Genomic DNA, 25,323 nt, shown 5'->3' on the forward strand with positions numbered 1-25,323 from the left:
TGTTCCCCGCACCCCCAGCCAAACCCTTCTTGTCCCCCTCCGCTGTCCCTTTGTCCCCCCCGCCCTTCCCGGTGCCCCCCCCGCCATCCTGTCCCGCCCCCCTCCGGGTCCCCCCCACCCTTCCTGCCCCCCCCCGCCCCGGCACAGCCCTGCCTCCCCCTTCCCCGCCCTTCCTGCCCCCACCTCCCGCCGGGACGGGTCCCGGTCCCGGTCCCGGTCCCGCTGCGCCCGTCGCCGTGGCCTCGGGGCGGGCACCGACCCTCCCGCCGTCCCTACCTGCTCCGCCGCCGCCGGCTCCGCCTCACCCGCGGTGGCCGCCGGTCCCCCCGCCCCCGCCGGGCCCGCCCGCTCCCCCCGTGCCCCCCCCCGCTCCCGCCGCTGCCGGGGCCGGTCCCTCCCGCCGGGCCCCGCGCCGCGACCCCGGGACAGCGGAGCCCGGGACTCCAGCTCCCGGCAGCCGCCGGCCCCCGGCCGGACCGAGCCGAGCCGCCCCCGGGTGTCCCCCCCACCGCGTCACCCACCCCCTATGTGTCCCCGCCCCGTGTGTCCCCGTCCCCCGCCGCTTCCCCGGGGAACCGGGTCCTGCCCGCCCCCCCCCCCCCCCTGCGGGGAGCGGGGTACACGGCCACGGGTTGGGGATGGGGACCGGGCAGGGGGGGTGGACGTGGGGACACGGGACAGGGAGGGGGCACGGGGACACGGGAGGGGTGCATGGGACAGGGAGAGGGGACATGGGCATGGGGCTGGAGGGAGTGTGGGGACATGGGGGGGACAACACAGGGGACAGGGACATGGGGGGACATGGGTGTGGGGCTGGAGGGGGTGTGGGGACATGGGGGGGACAACACAGGGGACAGGGACATGGGGGGACATGGGTGTGGGGCTGGAGGGGTGTGGGGACACGGGGGGGACAACACAGGGGTCAGGGACATGGGGGGACATGGGTGTGGGGCTGGAGGGGGTGTGGGGACATGGGGGGGACAACACAGGGGACAGGGACATGGGGGGACATGGGCGTGGGGCTGGAGGGGGTGTGGGGACACGGAGGGGGACATGACACGTGGGACAGGGACATGGGGACACAGAGGGACATAGGTGTGGGGATGGAGGTGTGGGGGGGGACAAACAGGGGGACACGGGACAAGGAGAGGGGGACGTGGGGTGACATGGCCACAGGGGTAGTGCAGGGACACGGGGAGGACGACACAGGGCAGGGACATGGGGACACTGGGGGACACAGGCATGGGGATGGAGGGGGTGTAGGGACATGGGGGACACGGGAAGGGGGAGGGCACGGGGCAAGGAGGGGGACATGGGACAGGGAGAGGGGAACAGAGGGGACCATGGGGAGGGGGACATGACAGGGACATGGGGGGGCAAGGCCATGGGGATGGAGGTGGTGCAGGGACATGCTGGGGGACACAGGACACTGAGAAGGGACACGGGGGGCACAGCTGTGGGGATGGAGGTGAGGGGGACACAGACGGGGGACACGGGACACAGAGGGGACATGGGGGGCACGGCCATGGAGCTGGCGGCGGGTGGGGGTGATGCCCTGTGGGGCAGCAGGAGCTGGGACCTGTCTGGCGTGTCCCTGGGGTGGGTGTGTGGGTCCCTTTCCCGGGGTTCCAGGGCCCCCCCCCGGGCATTTCGGGGGGGGTGGGGCTGAGCGGGACCAGGACGTGGGGGTCCGGGCACATCCGTGTGAGCGGGGGGGGGCCGGGGCGGGGACAGAGCCCTAAGCCCTGATCCCCAGATGTGCCGGATGCAGGATGTGGCCCCGCTGGGCGGGATCCGCCCCCCGACACAGTCCTGAGGGCTTTGCCCTGGAGACGGGGCGATGGGGGGGTTCCCACTGCAGCCCCCCCCCCCCCAGCCGGCAGCTGGGCCCAATCTCTGGCCCCACAGATGGGCCCGGCCGGCCGGTCCCACCCCATAAAACCCGCAGCCCCTTGCGGAGGCCCGGAGGGGTCCAGGGAGCGGCGGTGCCGGAGCCAGCTGGGACGGAGCAGTGGTAAGAGGGGCCGGGGTGGGGTGTGAACCCCGTCTTGGGGTGACCCCCGTCCTGGGGGGCTGCCTGCGGATGTCCCCGTCGCTGCTGTCACGACACCTCGCTCCTCACCGCGATGGCACGTGCTGGGCGTCCCCCCGCACCCGGGGCCGTGGGGCTGCTCCACCGGTAACGGGCCTCCTCCTCTGCCCAGGCGGCCGGTGCAGCGTGGCGTGGCCGGGGGACAGCGTGGCGTGGCCGGGGGACAGCGCGGCATGGCCGGGGGACAGCGTGGTGTGGCCGGGGCACCGTGGTCCTGGGTGGCCGGTGGGCTCCTGGCATCCCTGCTGCTCTGGGTGGCTGCGGTGGAAGCGGCTACGGGGTGAGTGTGCCGTGCCGGGGGCTGTGCCGCGGCCCCGTGCCGGCGCTGGGGCTGGGGGACACCGCGGGGGGACGCTGGCCCCAGTTCAGGTTTGGCGGGGTACTGGTGCCACGGGTGACGAGGTGCCGTGGCAGGCGGTGGTGCGAGCGGATGGTGCAGGTGACGGCGCAGGAGGAGGTGACGCCGCGGCGCGAGGACACGGTGCCCTGCGCCAGCCTCTACCAGTCCAGCCTGGCGGGCTGGCGGATCGACCCGCACCGCATGCGCCAGGCCTACGGAGGGGACCGCGGCGAGCCCCACCGCGACGCCCAGCCCGGCTCCGGCACCGCCCTCTGCTACATCTACAGGTGAGCGCCAGGAGGGTGACGCTGGGGCGGGGGGACAGGAGGGCCCCCCCCTGACGCCGAGGCTCCCCCCGTCCCGCAGACCCCCCGAGATGCGGCCGGTGGTGTGGAACCGCACGGTGCGAGCCTGCTGCCAAGGCTGGAGCGGGCCCCGCTGCACCGAAGGTAGGGACGGGCAGCGAGGCGTGGGGGCACCGGCACCTGGCACCCGGCACCCAGGTGGCGCCCGGTGCTCGCCATGTCTGTGCCGCAGACGAAGGCTCGCTGGGCCGCTGCTACGGCACGTGGCAGTGCCAGGACTCCGCCGGCAGCCATAACCTCTCCGCCATGAGCCTGGCCGAGTGCTGCCGGCACCCTTGGGGGCACAGCTGGAGGAACGGCTCCACCGCACCCTGCCTCGCCTGCACCCGCCTGCCCCTCGCTGGTGGGTCCGGGGGTCCCGGTGGGGGGGTCCCGGTGGGTCCTGTGGGCCTGTTTGCCAAGCGGCGTTGCCTCCCCACCACAGGAGAGACGTCCCCGCGGCCATCACCTGCCTCATCCCTGCGGGGAGTGGCTGGCTGGCACCGGGGCCCCTCGGCCAGCTGCCTGGCCTGGGCTGGCTCCCGCCACCGCACCTTCGATGGGACCCACTTCCACTTCCCCGGCGAGTGCACCTACAGCCTGGCCGCCGCTGCCGATGGCACCTGGGCTGTCTCCATCGCCGCCGGCAGCCCCCGGGTACCAGCTGCCCTCATGGTGGGGGTGTTTGTGGGTGGTAGTAGGGGGATCCCCAGCTCCGGGGGCAAGAGGGGCCATCGGTCGGTTCCCACGGCATGGCACAGCCCCGTGGTGTGCCCCAGCATGGCCACGGAATCCCTGGGCATCCATGGCTGTCGGCAGCCGGCGGGGTCCTGGTGGCCCCGGCACACGTGGGGATGGGCCCTGGTCCTGGCTGACGCCGCGGTGCCACAGGCGCTGCACATGACCTTCGGCATGGACACGGTGGCGGCCCGGGGCCGAAACGTCTCGGTGAACGGCGCGGTGGTGCCGGAGGGACGGCCTTACCTACACAACGGTGAGGGCTCCTGCGTTGCCCATCCCTGTCCCCATCCCCATCCCCGTGCCGTGCCGTGCCGAGCCGCCTGCTGCGGTGCTGACAGGGATCAGCGTCACGTGGCTGGGCGACTGGGTGGCCGTGGCGAGCGGGCTGGGCGTGCGGGTGGCCTCGGACGGGCGTCAGGCAGTCACCGTGACGGTGGACACCGAGCTGCGGGGTGGCACGCGGGGGCTCTGCGGCCCCTACAACGACGATCCCGCCGGTAAGTGTCACCTCTCCAGCCATGCCTTTGCCAGCCAGCCCTGTGCTGGGGCACCGGGGGGGAGACGTGGTGCTGGGGCAGCTGTGCTGGGGCCATGTGGCACGTCCCCCCACCTGCCCCATCCCCCCCTGTGCCACCAGATGACTTCCTGCAGCCAGGGGGGGACATGGCCCTCTTTGCCGCCAGCTTTGGCAACTCCTGGAAGATCCCAGACACCGGCTCGGAGGTACTGGGGGGCAGAGCCGGGTACCAGGGGGGATCAGCGCTGCCGACCCCCGTGTCCGGCTGGGGGTCTCCAGGGGGGTCACCCTGGCTCTGAGGGTCCCCCCCTGGGCTCAGCCTGCCTGCAGGGATGCGGTGGAGCTCGGCCCTGGCTGCGCAGCGGGCGACGCGGTGCGGCGGGTGGCTGAGGCCATCTGCGGCAAGCTGCTGGCTGGGCCCTTCCTCCAGTGCCACGGCGAGGTGAGCGAGCACCCAGCGCCGCGGGGAGCTGGCGGGTTCGGGGTGGGGGTGCCGGTCCTGCCACACTCACCCACTGCCCCCCACGCCAGGTCGACCCTGGCGGCTTTTACGCGGCATGCTTGGAGGTGTGGTGCCAGGAGGGGGACACCGGGCCCGTGCCGCCTGCCGCTGTCTGCGACACCTTCGCCGCCTACGCGCGGGAATGTGCCCGGCACCAAACCTACATCGACTGGCGCCGGCCTGGCTTCTGTGGTAGGGACACGGCGGGGGCGATCCCCAAAGGCCTGCACCCCTCGGTCGCTGGTGCGCCCGGCGGTGCTGAGCCCGGCGGTGCTGAGCGCGGTGTCTGTGCCGGCAGAGCGGCGCTGCGGCGCGGGGCAGCGCTTCTCGGACTGCGTCTCCTCCTGCCCCGCCGGCTGCGCGGCCGTGGGCAGCGCCGAGGGGGGCCCGTGCCGCCAGGACTGTGCAGGCGGCTGTGAGTGTGTGCCGGGGCTCTACCAGGACGGGGGGCTCTGCGTCCCCCCGAGCGCCTGCCCCTGCCACCACCGCCGCCAGCGCTACGCCCCGGGCCAGAGCATCCGCCAGCGCTGCAACCAGTGGTGAGCGACACCGGGGCACCGGGGCCGGGTCCTGCGCCGCTGGGGAACCCACCCCATGGGTGGGCACGATGCCTGGCACACCGTGGCTTTTGGGGGGGGACACGGACAAGCACCCATGCACCTGTGCCCGTGGCTGTGGTGGTGTCCCTGCTCCGGTGAGCCCAGTGTCCCCTCCTGTGCCCGCAGCACGTGCCAGGGCGGGCGCTGGCTCTGCAGCCGGGACCGGTGCCCGGGGGAGTGCACGGTGCTGGGGGGCCGCCACTACATCACCTTTGACCACCGGCGCTTCTCCTTCCCGGGTGCCTGCGCCTACACCCTGGTGCAGGTGAGGGCGGCCACCACGGTGGACACGGTGGTAGCCGCCATGGTGGGGACCTGCCCCGAAGGACCCTGGTGTGGGTTGTGGGGGCTCAACGGGGTCTCTCCCCCCAGGACTTTGTGGAGGGGCAGCTGCTGATCACGGCCGAGCACGAGCCTTGTGATGGCCACCAACCCCTCGGTTGCCCCCGGTCCCTCTCGGTCAGCGCCCGCCGGACCTCTGCCCGCCTCCACGGCACAGGTGACCTGCAGGGACCATCCCTCCATGCCGGTGGGGCGGTGGGTGCTGGCCCGGGGTGGGGGGCTGTGCCCTGATGTCCCTCCATGTTCCTGGAGCAGGGGAGGTGACAGTGGACAGGCGGGAGGTGACACTGCCCTTCGCTGGCGCAGAGCTGAGCGTGCGCCGGGTGTCCTCGTCCTTCCTGCTGCTCCAGACCTTCGGGGCCCACATCCTCTGGGGGCTGGAGGCCCCCACTACCTACATCACCCTCCAGCCCGCCTTCGCTGGCAAGGTGCGCCCCGGCCCCGGCCGAGCTGAGCCGTGCCGCCGCGGTGCTGCCGGGGCTGCGGGGGCCCCGCGAGGCCTGTCCTGAGCCCCCGTGCTGGCGCGGCAGGTACGGGGGCTCTGCGGCACCTACAACTGGAACCAGGGGGACGAGTTCACCACGCCAGCGGGCGACGTGGAGACCAGCGTCACTGCCTTCACCAGCTCGTACAGGGTGTCCAGCGACTGCCTCGCGCTGGGCCCCTTCGTGCTCGAGCCCTGCGGGGACTTCGCCGGGCGGCGGGAGCTCGCCGAGGACTCCTGTGCCGTCCTGCACGGCCCGGCCTTCCAGGTGCTGAGTGGCCCCCGCCCGGCTCAGCGTGCCGTGCCTGGTGCCGCGGCCTGACCTGCCCCTCCTGCCACCAGCCCTGTCACCAGGCCGTGCAGCTGGAGCCCTTCTGGCAGCTCTGCCTGCACGAGGCCTGCGCCTGCCGGGACGGGCAGCGCTGCCTGTGCCCGGTGCTGGCCGCCTACGCCCGGCGCTGCGCCGCGGAGGGGACGGAGCTGAGCTGGAGGAACAGGAGCTTCTGTGGTGGGAGGAGAGGGGTGGGATGGGGTGGGATGGGATGGAATTGATGGGATGGGATGGATGATATGGGATGGATGGTATGGGATGGATGGGATGGGATGGGATGGATGGGATGGGGATGGAGATGGGATGGGATAGAGATGGGAATAAGGATGGGGAATGGATAGGGATAGGAATAGATATAGGGATGGGATGGGAGGGGATAGGATGGGATGGGAGGGGATGGGATGGATGTGATGGGATGGAATGGGATGGGTGGGATGGGGTGAAATGGGATGGGATGCGTGGGATTGGATGGATGGGGTGAAGTGGGATGGGGTGGGGTGGGATGGGATGGGATGGATAGGATGGGGTGGGATGGGGATGGGGATGGGGATGGGGATAGGGATGGAGATATGGATGAGGATGGGATGGGATAGAAATAGGAATAAGGATGGGGAATGGATAGGGATAGGAATAGAGATAGGGATGGGATGGTATGCGATGGGATGGGAGGGGATGGGATGGGATAGGGGTAGGAATAGGGATGGAGATGGGATGGGATGGATGGGATGGGATGGGGTGGGATGGGATTGGATGGGGATGGGATGGGATGGGATGGGATGGGATGGATGGAGATGGGATGGGATAGAGATAGGAATAGGGATGGGGATGGGATTGTATGGGATGGGATGGGATGTGATGTGATGTGATGGGCATAGGGATAGGAATTGGGATGGTATGAGATGGGTATAGGGATGGGGATGGCATGGGATAGAGATAGGAATAGGGATGGGATGGGATGGAATAGGGTTAGGAATAGAGATGGGATGTGATGTGATGTGATTGGATGGGATGGAATGGGGATAGGGATAGGGAAGAGATGTGGATGGGATGGGGTGGGGCTAAGGATAGGAATAGGGATGGGGTGGGATGGGATGGGATGGGATGTGTATAGGGATGGGGATGGGATGGGATAGAGATGGGAATAAGGATGGGGAATGGATAGGGATAGGAATAGAGCTAGGGGTGGAATGGGATGGGATGGGATGGGATGGGATGGGATGGGATGGGAGGCGGATGGGGATAGGGATAGGGATGGGATGTGGTTGGGATGGGGATAGGGATGGGGATGGGATAGGGATAGGAAGTGGGATGGGATGGGATTGGATGGGGATCAGATGGGTTGGACATATGGATAGAAATAGGGATGGGATGGGATGGGATGTGTTGGGGACAAGGAGAGGGACGGGATGTGGATGGGATGGTACGGGATGGTATGGGAAGGGAAGGGTTGGGATGGGATGGGGATGGGACGGAATGGGATGTGAGGCGGATGGGGATAGGGATGGGATGGGATAGGTATAGGAATAGGGATGGGATGGGATGTATTGGGGATGGAATGGGATTGGTATAGGGATAGGGATGGCATGTGGATGGGATGGGATGGGATGAGACGGAATGGGATGGGATGGGTTGGGGTGGGGATAGAGGTAGGAATAAGGATACGATGGGATGAGATGGGGTGGGATGGGCATAGGATGGGATCGGATGGGGATAGGGATGGATGGGATGGAGGTGGAGATGGAATGGGATGGGGATATGGATTGGGATGGGATGGGAATAGAGATGCTGTCACCACATGCCAGGGGACAGTGGGGGGCTTGTTGGGGAGGCATGCCACAGGGCAGTGCCAGGCAGGGCTGTGATGCCACTGTTGGTGGTGTTCCCACGTCCCCCCCTGCAGACGTGCCGTGTGCCGGGGGGCAGCTGTACCGGGAGTGTGGCCATGCCTGCGGTCAGACCTGCGCTGATCTGCGCCCGGATGGGGCCGGCTCCTGCCCCGACCTGGCCGGGCTCTGCATCCCTGGTTGCCAGTGCCCCCCTGGGCTGGTGCTGGCTGAGGGTCGCCAGTGTGTCCCACCCAGCGCCTGCCCCTGCCGCCACGGCACCCGACTCTATCCACCTGGTAGCCAGATCCTCCGCAGCTGCAATGCCTGGTGCGTGGCCCAGCCGGTGCCTGGCGGGGTGGGTGGCAGGTGGCCAGGTAGGGGACATGGCGGGTGGCAGTTGCCGGGCAGGACGAGGGATGTTGATCTGGTGCTGCAGGACGTGACGGTGGCAGGCGACGTCTGATGAAACCCCTCTATGGCCCGTTTGGGACGGTACCGCGGGGTAGGCGGCTTTCATTGAACGTCGCTGCCACAAGGCACCGGTGCCACCGATGAAGAGCCCGTCCCCACCACTGCCCTGGCACAGGGTCGGGGGGGAACCAGCCCCAGGACTGTGGCTCAGAGCCTGGGGGGGCTGAGGGCATCTCCCTGGGGAGGGGATGTCATGTGGGGATGGGGTGGGATGGGGATGCTGGGACCCTGGTGTGGGTCTGACTGGGCCGGGGAGGCTTGCGGTGCAGGGGGCGTGCTGCCCTCACCACATGTCCCCCCCCCATCCCTGCAGCGTCTGTGCCGGCGGGTCATGGCGCTGCACCGAAGCCCCCTGCCCCGCGGCTGCCCTCTGCCCGGGGGGGCTGGTTCATGTGCCAGGCTCCTGCCTGCGCCGCTGCGACGGTGCCGAGCCCAATGGCACCTGCGCCGGCATCGCCGACGGCTGCGTCTGCCCCCCCAGCACCCTTTTCCTGGTGGGTGACCCCCTGACCCGAGGCAGTGGGGATGGAGGCATTGGGGGTATGGGGGGCTGTCCAGAGCCCCTCGTACCCCATGAGGGGCCAGCAGCCCCCGCTGCCCCCAGCCCAGCCCTGGCTCACTGCGGTGGGGATCTCACGCTGGCAGGATGGGCGCTGCGTGTCCCCGGAGGAGTGTCCCTGTCACCACGCCGGGCGGCTGTACCAGCCCAACGACACCATTGTCCGCGAGTGCAACACCTGGTGAGACACCCCCCATGCCGCAAACCCCACCCGCCCCAGCGATGCCACCACCACTGCTGTGGCCATCTGGGCGCTGAGCTCAGTCCCCCGCAGCGTGTGCCGGCAGCAGCGCTGGCACTGTGGCCAGGAGAAGTGTGCCGGGACCTGTGTGGCCACGGGGGACCCCCACTACGTCACCTTTGACGGACGAGCCTTCTCCTTCCCGGGGGACTGCGAGTACCTGCTGGCACGTGAGGCCACCGGCCTCTTCACCGTCACTGCCGAGAACGTCCCCTGCGGCACCAGCGGTGTCACCTGCACCAAGTCGGTGGTGGTGGTGATGGGCAACACCGTGGTGCACATGCTGCGGGGTGAGGGGACGGCAGGGGGGGCATGGGGATGGGGACGTGCTGAGGGCCACCAGCCCTGACAGCCCACCCTGTCCCGGCAGGGAGGGATGTCACAGTGAATGGGGTCTCAGTCCGACCCCCCAAAGTCTACAGCGGCACCGGGCTGACGCTGGAACGTGCCGGCCTCTTCCTCCTCCTCCTCTCCCGCCTGGGGCTGTCGGTGCTCTGGGATGGAGGTGGGACGTGCTGGTGGAGGGGCTCGGGGGGGTCACCGGGCTGGCTGTGCCGCGGTGGGGCCGCTGGTGTCGAGCACCCTGCCGGTGCCACCCCAGGTACGCGGGTGTACGTCCGGCTGGAGCCGCAGCACCGGGGCCGCGTGGCCGGGCTCTGTGGGAACTTCGACGGCGACGCCGACAATGATTTTGGCAGCCGGCAAGGGGTGCTGGAGCCCACCGCCGAGCTCTTCGGCAACTCCTGGCGCCTCAGCCTGCTCTGCCCCGAGGTCGACGGCACCGATGCGCAGCACCCCTGCACGGTACGGACAGGGACGGGGATGGTGGGCGGGGGCAGGTTGGGGGGCAGCGCCAGCACATGGCTGGCCCAAGGAACGCTGTCTGATGGTGTCGCCGGCCCCCCCAGGAGAGCCCTCACCGGGCGGCGTGGGCCCGCAGGCGCTGCAGCATCCTCCAGCAGCGGCTCTTTGCGCCGTGCCACGACGCGGTGCCGTGCCAGCGCTTCTACGACTGGTGCGTCTTCGACGCCTGCGGGTAAGTGCCGACACCGACAGCGGGTCCCGGAGCCAGGCGGGGGGTGGTCCTGGCACCCCCATCTCACCACATCCGTGCCCACCCGCTGTGCTCTGCCGGCAGCTGCGACTCGGGGGGGGACTGCGAGTGCCTCTGCACGGCCATCGCCACCTACGCCGAGGAGTGTGGCCGGCGCGGCATCCACATCCGCTGGCGGAGCCAGGAGCTGTGCCGTGAGTCCTCATCCCCATCCCCGTCCCTGTCCCCGTTCCCACAGGCTCCCCCGGTCGAGGCTGCGGGGGGTCAGGGGGGTCCGGGCTGTGCCCCCCATGTGCCGTGTTGGGGTCCCGGTTTGCTCCCCTGGCTGATCCCGCTGTGGTTATGGGGCTGGGGGGGTGGGACGGGAGGGAGCAGGGCCACTGTGGGGCAGAGGGGGGTCCCTGCCCTGCCCAACCTCCTGTCTCCAGCCCTGCAGTGTGACGGGGGGCTGGAGTACAGCGCCTGCGGCCCCCCCTGCCCCCCCACCTGCCGTGGCCTCAGCCAGGGGCCCCCCGAGCTCTGCCAGGGCCTGGCCTGCCTGGAGGGCTGCTTCTGCCCCCCAGGAACCCTCCTGCATGGTGAGGGCTGGCGGCGTGAGGGGCTGGTGGGGTGTGGGGTGGGGCTGTGTGGGGCCACGTGGGGCCATGTGGGGCTGTGTGGGGCCATGTGGGGGTGGTGTGGGGCCATGTGGGGGTGGTGTGGGGCTGGTGTGGGACTGTGTGGGGCCATGTGGGGCTGTGTGGGGCTACGTGGGGCCATGTGGGGTTGGTATAGGGCCATGTGGGGCTGTGTGGAGCTGGTGTGGAGCTGTGTGGGGCCATGTGGGGCCATGTGGGGCTGGTGAGGGGCTGTATGGAGTTGATATGGGGCTGTGTGGGGCCATGTGGGGCCATGTGGGGCTGGTGAGGGGCTGTATGGAGTTGATATGGGGCTGTGTGGAGCTGTGTGAGGCCGTGTGGGGCTGATGCCTCCTCCCCTCCTCGCTGGCAGATGGCGGCTGCATCGAGCCGGCCCAGTGCCCGTGTTTCTGGGATGGCTTTGCCTTCCCGGCCGGGGCTGCGGTGCAGCAGGGCTGCCAGAACTGGTGAGTCCCAGCCTGGTGTGGCACCCACGGTGACACTGGACACCGTGGAGCACCCGGGGCTGAGCCGTCGCCGTCCCCACAGCACGTGCGCGGCGGGTCGGTGGCGTTGCCCGTCCCCGCCGGAGCCCTGCCCGTCCCCGCCGCGCTGTGCTGAGTGGGAGTTCTCGTGCCGCGCTGACGGGCGCTGCGTGCCGGGCGCCTGGCTCTGCGATGACGAGGAAGACTGTGGCGACGGCTCGGATGAGGTCTGCGCCCCGCGCTGCGCCCCACACCAGCACCGCTGTGCCGGCGGGCAGTGCCTGGCCTGGGGTGCCCGCTGCGACGGTGTCACCGACTGTGCTGATGGCTCCGATGAGGACGGCTGCCCCCCCCCACCCTGCACCCCCCCTGAGTTTGGCTGTGCCAGCGGCCGCTGCCTCCCCCCGGGACAGGTCTGCGATGGGGAGCTGGACTGTGGCTTCGCGGACGACTCAGACGAGGCAGGTGAGTGGCCCCACGGTTGCCCCATGGCAGCGCTTGGGGGTCACAGGGAGGTGGGGGGCATCGTGGGGGTGCTGGGTGCTAAAGCAACAGGGTACAGGAGTGGGTGCAGGTGGGCTGTGCCCCACAGCAGGGGTCTGTGCCCCATAGCGATGGTCCCTGAGCCCCCATCCCTGGGGGTTTGTGCCCCATGGCGGGGGTCTGTGCCCCATAGCGATGGTCCCTGAGCCCCCATCCCTGGGGGTTTGTGCCCCACGCTGAGGGTCCCTGACCACCCCCACCGCAGGCTGCAGCCCCAGCTGTGCGCCGGGTGAGTTCCGGTGCGCAGTGGGCCGGTGCGTGCCGTACCCTCACCGCTGCGACGGCCGCGACGACTGCGGCGACTTCAGCGACGAGCACGGCTGCGTCTGCCCCCCCGGCCACCTCCAGTGCCCTGACGCCCAGTGCCTGCCCCCCTCCGCCGTCTGCGATGGCCACCGCGACTGCGCCAACGGCACCGACGAGGATTTCTGTCCCGGTGAGAGGCCGTGGGGATGAACCCTCCCCTGGGGACACCCTGCCTGCGCTGGCAGCGCCCCATGAGAACGTGTTCCCCCCCGCCCCAGAACGGGTGACCTGTGGCCCCGGGCAGCTCCCCTGCCCCGACGGCTCCTGCATTGGCGAGGCTGCGGTGTGCGACAGCATCCGCGACTGCCGGGATGGCTGGGACGAGAGCCCGGCGGGGTGTGCGGCGGCACTGCCCGCCGCCGTGCTCCCTGCAGCTGCCAACGCCTCGGCAGGTGAGGGATGGCGGTGCCGTGGGGCCACCGGACCCCCCGCATGGCTCCCTGCAGCCCTGCCCCACAGCCCCGGTGCCGTGTGTGCCGGGAGCACCGTGCTCTGCACGTGGCGGGGCCGGGGGTGCGATGGGGACGGCCGTGCCAGGCGCCCCGCAGTGACCCGCTGTCCCCAGCGCCAGCATGCGGCCCCGAGGCCTTCGGCTGCGGGAGCGGGGAGTGTGTGCCGTGGGGCTGGCTCTGCGACGGCGAGGCCGATTGCCACGACGGCAGCGACGAGCTGGGCTGCGCCGGCGACTGCAAGCCGGGCCACTTCCCCTGCGCCCACGGCACCGACTGCGTCCCATACGGCCACCTCTGTGATGGCGTCCCCCACTGCCGCGACCGCTCCGACGAGAGCACTGACCGCTGTGGTGAGCCGCCATGGGGATCCCCCCTGGTGTCCCCCTCCCCAGGGCAGCTGGCATGGTGGGACGCTCTCGGGGGTCCCCCCCACTGTGGCATCGTGCCTGACGGTGCCCCGGCCCCGGAGCAGGCTCCACCACCGTCCCACCGTGCCCGGGGCTCTTCGCTTGCGACGATGGCGTGTGCCTCAACGTATCACAGGTCTGCGACGGGGCCATTGACTGTCCCTGGGGCGAGGACGAGGTGGCCTGCGGTGAGGGGCTCCCCGGGATGGGGTGTGCGGGGGTGGCTGGGAAGTGCCGGGGGGGGGGGTCACAGCAGGGGATGGCCACCCTGTGTCCCCTCTGCAGAGAGTCGTGTCCCCACTGGTGGGAGCAACCGGACGGGGGGTCCCTGCACTGAATACACTTGCAGGGGGGGCGAGTGCGTCACCTTCCACCAGGTAAAAGAGGGGCGCAGGGGACACCCCACCCTTCCCGCTGCCGCCACGGGGTCCCTGCAGCACTGCCCCCCCCCCCCGCCCCATCCCTGTCTCAGCGTTGCGCCGGTGCCGTAGGTGTGCGACGGGGTGCCAGACTGCAGAGCTGGGGGGGGCCCCCCCCAGGATGAGCTGGACTGCGGGGTGTGGGGGGCCTGGGGGCCCTGGGGTGCCTGCACCCGCTCCTGTGGGCCCGGCCAGCAGCAGCGCATGCGGGGTTGCCACCAGCACCGGCCTGGTGTGCTGCACCGGTGCCGTGGGCCGGCCGGGCAGGAGCGGCAGTGCTTCAGCGTCGCCTGCCCCGGTGAGTGGGACGGGGGGTTCAGGGGGGCCTGGCATGGGGGTTCGGGGGGGCCCCTCTGCTGGGAATGCCCAAGGGCTCCAGGGGGAGCCCACGGTTGGGGTGCTGGGTGGGGCTGGGGGTTCCCATGGGGGTTGCTGTAGCTGGAGTGTCTGGGAGATTTGGGGGCTCCCACAGCTGGGGCTGCCCGGGGGGTTTGGGGGTTCCCATGGGGATTCCCAACACCCCCCCTCCCAGGGACCCCCCAATACTCCTCTGTAGCATTCTCATATGCCCCTAGAACACCCCAATCCTCTTTGGGACATCACAGTTCCCCCCTCTAGGACCCATTATCCCCCTAAAGTACCCCAATATCCCCTGGGGATCCCAAATATTTCTTTGCAACACCCCAGTACTCCCCTAGAGCCCCTAATGGGCTGCCCAAGGGGCCCGGGGGGGGTTCCCATGGGGTTCCCGGGGTGCCAGGGGAGATTTGGGGGTTCCCATGTGGGTTCCTGTGGCTGGCTTGCCTGGGGGATTTGGGGCGTCCCATGGGGATTCCCTTGGCTGGAGTGCTGGGGGATTTGGGGGTCCCTATGTCTGAGGCTGCCAGGGGGATTTGGATGTCCCTTGGCCAGTAGCCCCTGGGGGATTTGGGGGGTCCCCACAGCTGGAGCTGCCTGGGGGGGGGTTGAGGGTGCTCAGGGGGTTCCCACGGCCAAGGCTGCTGAGACAGGACAGGGCTGGCCATGGCCTGGGGGTGCCGGGGGTTGCATGGGCGGGGGGGGTGCGGGCAGGAGGGTGTAGGCAGGGGGTGCCCACCCTCACACCACTCCCCCCTTCCCACAGTGGACGGCGCCTGGAGCGAGTGGGCGACGTGGTCCAACTGCACGGGGGGCTGCGGCGGGGTGCGGCTGCGACGGCGGGACTGCCGGCCCCCCCAGAACGGCGGCCGCCACTGCGCTGAGCTGCCTGGCCTGGCCCCCACCACCCTCGAAATGGGTGGGTGTTTAGGGGCAGGGCGGGTGCCGGTGGTGTGGGGGACTCCATGGGGTACAGGGGGCTCCATGGGCCTGACCCGGCACCCCCCGCCCCAGGTGCCTGTGAGCTGGGGGGCTGCCCCAACGCCTCGGCCTGCCCGGAGGGGCTGCACCCCCGGCCCTGTGCCCCCTGCCCCGCGTCCTGTGCCGACATCGCCGCTGGCACCAGGTGCCGGCACAACCGGCCCTGCAGCCCAGGTGAGGCGGGGGTTGGACGGGGACCCCTTGCTTTGGGGTGGGCGAGGGTCTGCTGTGGCACCCACCCCGCTCCCTCACCCCGGCAGGGTGCTGGTGTGCAGCGGGGCTGGTGCTGGACACTGATGGGGGCCAGTGCGTGCGGCCGCGGGCTTGCCCATGCCAGGCCGGGGGGCTGCGGTACCGGCCGGGGCAGCTGGTGAAGCTGAACTGCCGCCTCTGCACCTGCCTGGATGGGCAACTGCGGCGCTGCCGCCAGAACCCCGACTGCACCGGTGGGTCCCGGCACGTGGCGGCACCACAGCGGTGAGGAGAGGGTTGATGGGACCCCCCGCCCCACGCTGACCCACTGTCCCCCCACTCCCCAGTGCACTGCGGCTGGTCGGCGTGGTCGCCGTGGGGCGAGTGCCCGGGGCCCTGCGGTGTCCAGAGCGTCCAGTGGTCCTTCCGCAGCCCCACCAACCCCAGCCGGCGCGGCGGCGGCCGGCACTGCCGCGGCATCTACCGCAAGGCCCGTCGGTGAGGTGGCGGCGGGCATGGGGGGTGACGGGTGGGGGGTGAGGGGCTGTGGGTGGGGTCCTCACCGCCCCCCCCCCCGCTGTCCCGCAGGTGCCGGACGGCGCCGTGCCAGCAGTGCCAGTACCGGGGCCGGCGGCACAGCCCGGGGGAGCGCTGGCGCGGGGGCCCCTGCCAGGTCTGCCAGTGCCTGCCCAGCCTGGCTGTCCGGTGCTCGCCCTATTGCCCCCACCGCATCGCCGACTGCCCCCAGGTAAGAGCTGGGGGTGCTGGGGCACCCCCTGGGGTGGTGGCAGGGACGGACCCTCCGTGGTGGCGCTGGTGACTGTGCCGGTGACTCCCCCACAGGGCCAGGTGCTGGTGGAGGCCCGCGGGGAATCCTGCTGCTACTGTGCCCCGGCAGGTGAGTTGTGGGGAACGGGTGTTGCGGTGGGGGGGGGGTGTCCCATCCCCACGATGCCCTGCCGGGGGGGGGCGCTGCCCCACATCTGTCCCCACCACAGGTGACAACGTGACAGTCGTCCCCCCTGCGCTGACGACGGAGCCCCCCTCTGCCGCGCCGGCAGAGCCCCCCAGCAGCCCCCTCCTCACTTTCCCGCTGCCTCCCCCCGGCGGTAAGTGGGACCCCCCCCTCACCGCGGGGTGGGGTGCAGGCAGCCGGGGATTGGGGTGTGGGGGGGAGCAATCTGTGTGTGTGTGAACCCCCCCTCCGTCCCGGCAGACCCCTGTTACCGCCCCCTCGGCATCGCCTCCCTGCCCGACACCAGTTTCGCGGCCGCGCCGGCACAGGGGGGGACCCCGGCCCCTGCTGCCCGCCTGCACGGCGGTGACCCCCAGCAGGAGCTGCGGGGCTGGGCCCCCCCGGATGACGCGTACCCGGCGCTGCTCTCCAACCCCCCCTTCCTGCAGCTGGACCTGCTGGAGCCCACCAACATCACTGGTGGGTGACACCGCGCCAGGCACCGCCCGTCTGGCCCCCCCTTCCCACCCCACCCGGCGCCTCGCGGGCGGTGGTGCTGACACGTGCCACGGTGTGCCCGGGCAGGGGTGGTGGTGCAGGGAGCCGGCTCCTCCGACGCCTTCGTCAGCGCCTTCCTGCTCCAGTTCAGCGCCGACGGCGCCCGATGGCACCGCTACGGCGAGGTCACCGCTGCCCGCCGGCACGAGGCCAAGGTGCCGCCTGCGTCGGGGTGCGACCGTGGGTGGTGGTGGGGGGTGCCCTTCCCGTCCCTGCCTGCACACCCCTGCCTGTCTGTCCCCTCCCTGTCCCCTGTCGTCTCCCCTCCCCAAGCTCTTCCAGGGTAACCGGGATGCCGACACGCTGGCGGTGCGGCTGCTGGGCCGCATGGTGCAGGCGCGGCACGTCCGCATCCTCCCCCAGGATTTCCACAACCGCATCGTCCTGCGCGCCGAGCTGCTGGGCTGCCCCCCAGGTACCGGGTGGGAGGGGGGCACCCCCTTTCTCCCCCCTAACGCCCCGCCATGGCAGCGCTTCTGCCCACCTCTGCCCCTTCCCCAAAGTGCCCCCTGCCTGGCTCGGGGTGCTGCCGGTGCCAGGGCCGAGCCAGCGTCCCTGTGGCGTGGGGGAGTTCCCCTGTGGGAACGGGCGCTGCGTCCCCGAGGGCCCCCACGGTGCCGTCTGCGATGGCCACGACGACTGCGGGGACCTCTCAGACGAGCTGCCCTGCGGTGAGTGGGGGCCCGGTGCTGCGGTTGGGGTGTCTGGCACCGTGGCAGTGGTGGAGGGGACCCGGTGCTGGGGGGGGCTCCCCTTGACGCCAATGCTGCCCGTCCCGGGCAGAGCTGGTCCCCCCAGTTACCCCCACAGCTCCTGGGTCGTGCCCCCCATCCCAGAGGTGCGACGGTGTCATCGACTGCCACCATGGTGCCGACGAGGCCGGGTGTGAGACCCCCGGCACCACCAGGTACTGGTGCCAGGAGGGAGGGGGTCCCACGGGAGCCAGGGAGGGGGGCGTCGTGGGGGTGACCCCCAATCGCCAGCTCTGCTCCTTCCAGCCCCACGGTCCCTGCGGCAGCCGGTGTCCTGGTGCCGACCAGGCCATCACCAGCGGTGCCACCAGTTGTGGTGAGCCCCGGGGAGGGGGCGGGGGGGGCAGCGGAAGGGGGACAAGGGGCGGCAGCAGGTGATGTCTGTCTGTCCTCATGCAGGTGTCCTCTGGGCCGGGTGTCCAGCTGCCCCCCAAAGTCACCGAGCCCCCCCACCAGACCCCCACCACGGCCTCCCGCCGAGCCGGAGCCACCAGCCCCGTGGTGCTGGGGGGCCCGGAGCCAGCGCTGGGTGGCCTGGGGACCTCTGGGCAGCTGCAGCTGAGCCGTGCCCCACCTGGGGTGCTGCTGGGTCCCTCTGACACCCCAATACCCCCCAGCACCCCACCAACTGCGACCGGCTCCCCTGGGGGGCCACCTGCCACCAAGCCACCCCCGGTGTCCCCCCGGGTCACGACAGTGCCCTCCCTGGCTCCAGCGTGGGGGTCCCCCCCGACACCCCCAGGTGAGGGGGCTCCCAGGAGTGGGGGTTGGGGACAGGCACAGCCCCCCCGGGCCAACGGGACAGGTGGGGAGGAGGACGGGGACGGGGGCATCCCTGGGGCAGAGTGTGTGTGTGGGGAGCAACACCCCAGCTCGCTGCTGAGGGGCTGGGGGCGCTGGGGGTGCTGCAGGTTTAGGGGTGCTGGGGGCTGGGTGTGGTGCTCACTCCCACCCCGGGGGGGGCTGTGGTCCCCCCTCCCCTCTCCCAGCCCCAGCCCTGCCCCGACAGCTCTGCCCAGGGGGCCGCGTCCCCTGTGGGGTGCTGGGCTGCCTGGATGCGGCCCAGCTCTGCGACGGGCGCCCCGACTGCCCCGACGGCACCGACGAGCGCGACTGTGGTGAGCCCCCCCCGGGACACCCCCTCCGCCTGAGGGGACCCCCCTCCCTGATGTGGAGGGCTGAGCCCCCCGGTCCTGCACGCAGGGTTGTGGGGGGCTGCCCACGCTGACCTCCCCAACCCTGCCCACTCCGCAGGTGGCCCCCCCACCTCTGCCACACCCCCGGCCCGGCCGCCCCCCACCTGCCCCCCCAAACTGTTCCCCTGCAGCGAAGGGGGCTGCCTGCCCCCCGAGAAGCGCTGCGACCTGCGCCCCGACTGCCCCGACGGCTCTGACGAGCGTGACTGTGGTACGTGGGGGGGGGACACAACATGGGGAACCCCCCCACTCCCCCATCTCGAGGTGTCTGGCACCAGGGCTGGGGGACCAGGGTTGGGGGGCACCAGGGTTGGGAGAACCAAGGCTGGGGGGCACCAGGGCTGAGGGGCACTGCGGTTGGGGGGCGCCCAGGCTTGGGGGGAACTGGGGCTGGGGGTCCAAAGCTGGGGGGGGTCCGGGGTTGGGGTCACTGATGCTGGGGGTGACACCAAGACTGGGGGGCACCAAGGTTGGGGGGTGCAAGGCTGTGGGCCAGGGACCCCCCAGAGCATGGGGGGGGTCCCCCCGGGGCATCCCTGACCCCCCCTCTTTGCCCCCTCCCCAGCCGACTGCGTGCTGTCGCCCTGGGGGGGGTGGGGGCCCTGCAGCCGCTCCTGTGGGTTGGGGGTGACCCTGCGCCGGCGGGGTCTGCGTCGGGGGGCCCTGCCTGGGGGGAGCTGCGCCCGCCCCCGCCTCGACACCCGTGCTTGCTTCATCCGCGCCTGCCCAGGTACCCCACGGGCCAGGACCCCCACCAGCTGGGACCCCCATCGTGGGCTGGGACCCCCATCCCTGGGCTGGGAGTCCCACAGACCAGGACCCCCATTGGTGGGCTGGGACCCGCGTCCCTGGGCTGGGACTCCCATGGGCTGGGACCCATCCTTGGGGTGGGGCCCCCATCATGGACCAGGACCCCCATCCCTGGGCTGGGACCTCTATGGGGTGGGACCCCCATGGGCTGGGACTCCCATCATGGGGTGGGACCCCCATCCCTGGGCCAGGAACCCCCTCAGGGGCCAGGACCCCCATGCACCAGGACCCCCCCCACAGACCGGGACCCCCATCCCTGGGGTGGGACCCCCATTCCCAGGGCGTCTGGGGTTCCCCAATGGTGGGGAGGGCTGGGGGGGACCCCCTGCCAACGGTGGGGGTGGTGACAGGGGGTGCTGTGGCAATGGGGCAGCATGGATGGGGGTGCAGGGGGTGCCTGCACCTCTCTCCTGCCCCCCTGCACCCCCTCCCCCCAGTGCCTGGCAGGTGGGCAGCCTGGGGGTCGTGGTCCCCCTGCGACGCCGAGTGCGGGGGGGGCGTGCGGAGCCGGGTGCGGAGCTGCAGCGACCCCCCGCCTAAGAACGGGGGGCAGCCCTGCCCCGGGGGGGCCCTCCAGAGCCAGCCCTGCAACCTGCAGCCCTGCGGGGACCCCCCAGGTATGGGGCGGGGGGGGGGACGGTGACCCCCGCGGGGGTGGGGAGCACAGACACCCCATCGGGGGGGGGGCTGTGCCAGGGAACACCCCGTCCCTGGCTGCCCCCCGTTAATATGTGTGTGTGTGTGTGTGTGTGTGTGTGTGTGTGTGTGTGTGTCCCAGCCTGCAGCCCCCAGATGGTGTTTGTAGGGGCAGGGGACTGCGAGGGGGGGCGGGTGCCTCCCTGCCCCCCAACCTGTGGGGACCTGAGCGCCAACAGCACCTGCCCAGGCCCCTGCCAGGAGGGTGAGTGCCGGGGCTGGGGGGTGCCGGTGCCCGGTGCCGGTGCCGGTGCTGAGGACGCCCCCCACCCCCCCCGCACAGGCTGCCGGTGCCCCCCGGGGCTCTACCTACAGGATGGCGGCTGCGTCGCCGCCGAGCGGTGCCGGTGCCACCTGCCCCGGGAGCAGCGGCGGCCTGGCGAGGCCTTCCTGCAGGGCTGCCGCCGGTGGTGAGCGCTGACACCGCGGCCGTGGGGGGTCTTTGGGGTGTCCCCACCTCTGAGCCCCGGCGCCGTCCCCACAGCGTGTGCCGGAACGGGACGGTGACGTGCGAGGACGTGGCCTGCGCCGTGGCCTGCGGCTGGTCGGCCTGGTCACCCTGGACGCGGTGCGACAGCGGCTGCGGTGTGGGGACGCAGGAGAGGTTCAGGTGGGGGGCGGTGGGGCCCAAGGGGTCCCTGCCCTGTGGCCATGGGGTGGGCGGTGCCCCACAGACGGGGCGGCCACACGGCGCTTTCTGGCAGGTCGCCCACCAACCCCGTGGCAGCCGCCGGCGGAGCTGCCTGCACCGGGGAGGCCCGGGAGGTGCGCGGGTGCCACCAGGCCTGCGGCACCGGTAGGCGATGGCGGGGGCTGTGCCGGCGCCGGCATGGGGACCCCGGTGCCGTGGTGGCCCCTCGAGTGTCCGTCTGTCCCCAGCAGAGCCTGGCGCTGGCTGGAGCGCCTGGACGCCCTGGTCTGAGTGTTCGGCTCCCTGCGGCTCCGGCGAGCAGAGGCGGCACCGGGCCTGCGCCGCCCCAGCACCGGGGGGCCCCGACTGTGCCGGCCCCCATGTCCAGACCCGGGACTGCAACCCCCAGCCCTGCCGAGGTGGGTGCCCCGCGCCGGGACCCGTGGCCGCGGCAGTGCCCACGCCAGCTGGTACCCAGCCCCGCCGCCCGCTCTCCGGCAGCGCGGTGCCCGGGGGACATGGTTTACCGGACGGCGGAGGAGTGCCGGCGCGGTGGGGGGCCCTGCCCGCGGCTCTGCCTGGACCGCGGCGCGGGCGTGGAGTGTGCCGCGCTCTGCCACGACGGCTGCGCCTGCCCGCCCGGGCTGCTGCTGCAGAACCAGAGCTGCGTGCCGCCCAGCCGCTGCCTCTGCCACCACCACGGCCGCCTCTACCAGCCCGGTGACACCGACGCCCTCGACGCCTGTAACAACTGGTGCGAACATGGCCACCGGGGGGTCCCACCGGGGTGTCGTCTGTCCCCTACTAACCCCCCTTCTCTTGCAGCACCTGCACGGCCGGGGCGATGGTGTGTGGCACGGAGCCCTGCCCAGGTACCAGCTGCAGTGGTGCCGGGGTTGGGTGGGGGTCCCAGGGTGCCACACGGTGCCATGTGGTGCCATGAGGTGCCATGAGGTGCCATGCAGTGCCACACAGTGCCACACAGTGCCCTGTGGTGCCATGCAGTGCCATGGGGCACTGCACAGTGCTGCCCAGTGCCACGTGGTGCCACACAGTGCCACATGGTGCCATGGGGTGCATAAGGTGCCACACAGTGCCATGTGGTGCCATGTGGCGCCATGTGGTGCCACATGGTGCCACGGGGTGCCACGTGGTGCCATGGGGTGCCATAAGGTGCCATGTGGTGCCATGCGGTGCCGCCCCCATCCCTCCCGTGCCATCCCACTCTCCCTCCCGTGCCGCAGAGGCGCCGTGGGGTGCGTGGTCCCCGTGGGGGCCCTGCAGCGTCTCCTGCGGCGGGGGCGAGCGGCTGCGCCGGCGGCAGTGCCAGGGGCCGCCGTGCCTGGGGCTGGGCCTGCAGAGCCAGATGTGCAACAGCCACGTGTGCCGGGGTGAGTGCTGCCCCCCACCCCTGCCCCCCACCCCTGCCCCACACCTCTGCCCCACACACTCACGCTGACCCCGGTGTGGGGCAGAGGCCGGCTGCCCCCCGGGACGGCAGTTCCGGGAGTGCCCGTGGGACGGGGGCTGCCCCTACAGCTGCGCCCACCTGGGGGGCTGGGTGGGCTGCGCCGGGGGGGGCTGCACCGAGGGATGTCACTGCCCCCCCGGCACCTACCTGCATCGCGACACCTGCCTCTCGGTGAGCCCCCCCACCCCCTCGGGACCCCCTGCTGACAGGAGACCCGTGGGTGCTGCTGACATTCCCCTGGGGGGCGTGGGGTGGGTGCTGGGCCCTGCTCACGGGTGGGTGTCCAGAGCGGGGGGTGCTCCTGGGGGTGGTGGGTGTCCCCCGGGGACATGGGTGCCCCCTGGGGTGGTGGGTGCTCCCCAGGGTGCTGGGGGTTATTTGGGATGATTTGGGCTCCCTGGGGGTGGTGGGGGATCCCCAGTGCCACAGGCGCTCCCCAGGACAGTGAGTACTCCCCAGGGTGGTGGGTGCCCCCGGGGCAGTGGGTGCCCCCTGGGTGCCCCCCAGGGTAGTGGGTGCTCCCCAGGTCCATGGGTGCTCCCTGGGACAGTGGGTGCTCCCTGGAATGGGGGGGTGCTCCTTGGGGGGGTGGGTGCCCCCCCGGGACCCGGGTTCACGGCCGGGTGGCACAGGAGTGTCCCTGCGTGGTGTCGGCCGAGCTCCTGCGGGACCTGCAGAATGGGTCTGGGGCCCCCCCGGCCCCCCCCAGCCCCCCCAGCCCCTCCCTGGTGCCAGGCCAGGAGCTGCCCCCCGGCACCACCATCCACACAGCCTGCGCCAACTGGTGAGCACCCACCACCCTCCCCCCCCCACTGCCCCATGGCCCTTCCCCGTCTCCCTGCTGCCTTCCCCAACACCCAGCACCCCACTGCCCTTCCCCACGACTCAAACCCACCCCACTTCCCGCCTTGCCCGTCATCCTGCTGCCCTTCCCCAACACCCTGCTGCCCTTCCCCAACACCCGGCACCCTGCTGCCCTTCCCCAACACCCGCCATCCTGCTGCCCTTCCCCATCACCCAGCACCCTGCTGCCCTTCCCCAACACCCGCCATCCTGCTGCCCTTCCCCATCACCCAGCACCCTGCTGCCCTTCCCCAACACCCGCCATCCTGCTGCCCTTCCCCATCACCCAGCACCCTGCTGCCCTTCCCCAACACCCGCCATCCTGCTGCCCTTCCCCATCACCCAGCACCCTGCTGCCCTTCCCCAACACCCGCCATCCTGCTGCCCTTCCCCATCACCCAGCACCCTGCTGCCCTTCCCCAACACCCGCCATCCTGCTGCCCTTCCCCATCACCCCACATCCCTTCCCCAGCACCCACTGCCCTTCCTCACCACCACGCACCCCAGTGCCCTTCCCCAGCACCCATCTCCCGGCTGCCCCTGCCCTTCCCCTCTGCCCCCCCCTCCCCACCCCAGCCCCTCCTGACGCTGCCCCCCTCCCCCAGCACCTGCCTGCATGGCCAGCTGCACTGCTTGGAGTCGGGCTGCCGGTGGGACGGGGGTTTGGGGCCCTGGGGTCCCTGGAGCCCCTGTTCACCCACCTGTGGGGGGCTGGGGCTGACCACGCGCCGGCGGGGCTGCACCAGCCCCTCCAGCGCCGACGGGGGCCAGGACTGTGCCGGGCCCCGCACCGACAGCAAGTACTGCCGGACCCCTGACTGCCCCGGTGGGTCACTGCCCCTTCGCCGTGGGTCACGGCCCCTCTGCCCTGGGTCCCAACTCCAGCCCCACGTCATGCCATGGGTCCCAGCTCCATCCCTGGGCCCTCTGCCGTGGGTCCCAGCCCCAGCCCCATGTCATGCTGTGGGTCACCACCCCATCCCTGGCCCCTCTGCCGTGGGTCCCATCCCCATCCCCACCTCCTCTGCCATGCCGGGGCTCCCAGCCCCAGCCCCGTGTCATGCTGTGGGTCACAGCCCTGTCCCTGTCCCCTCTGCTGTGGGTCCCATCCCCATCCCCTCCGCCCCATGGGGCTGTGGGTCCCACACCCCAGCCCAGCATGGGCCAGATCCCACCCAGGCACATGGGCCAGAGGGGTTTGGGGGTGTCACCACGTTTGGTGTCCCCCGCCCCAGCGATGACCACCCCCACGTCGGAGCCCAGCCCCACAACCCCAGGTGAGGGCTGTGCAGCAGTGGGGGGACACCCCACCACCTCGGGACCCCCAAGTGGGGGCTCTGGGATGTGGGGGGGTCTCACACTGCAGCTCATGGGGAACCTTTGTCCCGGGGCAGGTGCCGAGGAAGAGGAGGGCTTCGGCCCCTGGTCCCCCTGGACCCCCTGCTCCAAAACCTGCACCCACCCCGAGGCTCCGGCCACCAAGACCCGCAGCCGGACCTGCCGTGGGGCTGGGGGCTGCAGGGGGGGGAGTGTCCAGCAGCAGCCCTGCAACCTGCCCCACTGCACAGGTGGGTCGTGGGGGGCCCTGCCCCACTGCACAGGGGGGGTTGGGTGGGGGGGAACCTGCCCCACGGCTCAGGGGAGCTTGCGGGGGCCCTGCCCCACTGCGCAGGGGGGTTATGGGGGGTTCAGGGGTGTGGGGGCCGTGGGTGCCACCCTCGTGTCCCCGCAGTTGTGACCCCCTGCCCGGGGGGGGCCTGCGCTGACCAGGCCTGCCGCTGGACACCCTGGGGGCCGTGGGGGGGCTGCTCCCGCAGCTGCGGGGGGGGTGTCCAGCTCCGCCTGCGCGCCTACACCCCCCCCGGGCCGGGGGGCCGCTGGTGCCCCGACATCCTCAGTGCCAACACCCAGCGCCGCTTCTGCAGCCTGCAGGCTTGCAAGGGTGGGGGGCTGGGGGGGCTGGGGGGCTGGTTGGGGGGCTCGAGGGGGACTGTGGGACTTGGCAGGGGGGATCTGAGGGGGCTGTGTGCCAGCACAGGGGAGTTGGGGGCACTGGGGGGAGGGGGTCAGGGCCTCGGGGGGAGGCTGGATGGGGGGTTTGTGGAGACATAGCTGGGGGGAGTGGGGGGGGGTCTGGGGCTGGTGGGGGGCTCTGTGAGGGGGCTGTGGGGCAGCACAGGGGTTGGGGGGGCTGGCTGGGGGTTGGTGG

General features: G+C 71.5%; 1 protein-coding gene across 1 annotated transcript in view; it reads left to right on the plus strand.

Moving 5' to 3' along the window:
• Positions 1-25,323, plus strand: part of LOC141952857 (SCO-spondin-like) — a 32,359-nt gene that overhangs the window by 308 nt on the left and 6,728 nt on the right. Inside the window, exons 2-69 of the mRNA XM_074890835.1 lie at positions 148-320; positions 458-631; positions 1,909-2,014; positions 2,205-2,372; positions 2,507-2,719; positions 2,799-2,881; positions 2,970-3,136; positions 3,227-3,433; positions 3,668-3,770; positions 3,856-4,014; positions 4,155-4,240; positions 4,354-4,476; positions 4,566-4,728; positions 4,835-5,075; positions 5,262-5,400; positions 5,508-5,634; positions 5,733-5,905; positions 6,008-6,229; positions 6,304-6,469; positions 8,193-8,445; positions 8,903-9,083; positions 9,235-9,329; positions 9,423-9,679; positions 9,760-9,894; positions 9,991-10,193; positions 10,298-10,425; positions 10,528-10,637; positions 10,872-11,021; positions 11,434-11,527; positions 11,610-12,010; positions 12,294-12,524; positions 12,613-12,786; positions 12,960-13,196; positions 13,319-13,441; positions 13,539-13,630; positions 13,745-13,970; positions 14,796-14,948; positions 15,044-15,184; positions 15,271-15,456; positions 15,550-15,700; positions 15,791-15,950; positions 16,046-16,100; positions 16,201-16,311; positions 16,419-16,637; positions 16,743-16,840; positions 16,989-17,130; positions 17,219-17,386; positions 17,499-17,622; positions 17,714-17,783; positions 17,867-18,209; positions 18,487-18,585; positions 18,722-18,874; positions 19,229-19,393; positions 19,911-20,090; positions 20,252-20,374; positions 20,453-20,579; positions 20,654-20,779; positions 20,874-20,965; positions 21,052-21,219; positions 21,302-21,554; positions 21,626-21,672; positions 22,045-22,191; positions 22,276-22,442; positions 22,904-23,055; positions 23,720-23,940; positions 24,350-24,391; positions 24,509-24,682; positions 24,847-25,056. Coding sequence (XP_074746936.1) covers positions 148-320; positions 458-631; positions 1,909-2,014; positions 2,205-2,372; positions 2,507-2,719; positions 2,799-2,881; positions 2,970-3,136; positions 3,227-3,433; positions 3,668-3,770; positions 3,856-4,014; positions 4,155-4,240; positions 4,354-4,476; positions 4,566-4,728; positions 4,835-5,075; positions 5,262-5,400; positions 5,508-5,634; positions 5,733-5,905; positions 6,008-6,229; positions 6,304-6,469; positions 8,193-8,445; positions 8,903-9,083; positions 9,235-9,329; positions 9,423-9,679; positions 9,760-9,894; positions 9,991-10,193; positions 10,298-10,425; positions 10,528-10,637; positions 10,872-11,021; positions 11,434-11,527; positions 11,610-12,010; positions 12,294-12,524; positions 12,613-12,786; positions 12,960-13,196; positions 13,319-13,441; positions 13,539-13,630; positions 13,745-13,970; positions 14,796-14,948; positions 15,044-15,184; positions 15,271-15,456; positions 15,550-15,700; positions 15,791-15,950; positions 16,046-16,100; positions 16,201-16,311; positions 16,419-16,637; positions 16,743-16,840; positions 16,989-17,130; positions 17,219-17,386; positions 17,499-17,622; positions 17,714-17,783; positions 17,867-18,209; positions 18,487-18,585; positions 18,722-18,874; positions 19,229-19,393; positions 19,911-20,090; positions 20,252-20,374; positions 20,453-20,579; positions 20,654-20,779; positions 20,874-20,965; positions 21,052-21,219; positions 21,302-21,554; positions 21,626-21,672; positions 22,045-22,191; positions 22,276-22,442; positions 22,904-23,055; positions 23,720-23,940; positions 24,350-24,391; positions 24,509-24,682; positions 24,847-25,056 — 10,850 coding nt within the window. The remainder of the gene's footprint in view (positions 1-147; positions 321-457; positions 632-1,908; positions 2,015-2,204; positions 2,373-2,506; positions 2,720-2,798; positions 2,882-2,969; positions 3,137-3,226; positions 3,434-3,667; positions 3,771-3,855; positions 4,015-4,154; positions 4,241-4,353; positions 4,477-4,565; positions 4,729-4,834; positions 5,076-5,261; positions 5,401-5,507; positions 5,635-5,732; positions 5,906-6,007; positions 6,230-6,303; positions 6,470-8,192; positions 8,446-8,902; positions 9,084-9,234; positions 9,330-9,422; positions 9,680-9,759; positions 9,895-9,990; positions 10,194-10,297; positions 10,426-10,527; positions 10,638-10,871; positions 11,022-11,433; positions 11,528-11,609; positions 12,011-12,293; positions 12,525-12,612; positions 12,787-12,959; positions 13,197-13,318; positions 13,442-13,538; positions 13,631-13,744; positions 13,971-14,795; positions 14,949-15,043; positions 15,185-15,270; positions 15,457-15,549; positions 15,701-15,790; positions 15,951-16,045; positions 16,101-16,200; positions 16,312-16,418; positions 16,638-16,742; positions 16,841-16,988; positions 17,131-17,218; positions 17,387-17,498; positions 17,623-17,713; positions 17,784-17,866; positions 18,210-18,486; positions 18,586-18,721; positions 18,875-19,228; positions 19,394-19,910; positions 20,091-20,251; positions 20,375-20,452; positions 20,580-20,653; positions 20,780-20,873; positions 20,966-21,051; positions 21,220-21,301; positions 21,555-21,625; positions 21,673-22,044; positions 22,192-22,275; positions 22,443-22,903; positions 23,056-23,719; positions 23,941-24,349; positions 24,392-24,508; positions 24,683-24,846; positions 25,057-25,323) is intronic.

Source organism: Strix uralensis, chromosome 1 (assembly GCF_047716275.1).
Source record: "Strix uralensis isolate ZFMK-TIS-50842 chromosome 1, bStrUra1, whole genome shotgun sequence".
NCBI lineage: Eukaryota > Metazoa > Chordata > Aves > Strigiformes > Strigidae > Strix > Strix uralensis.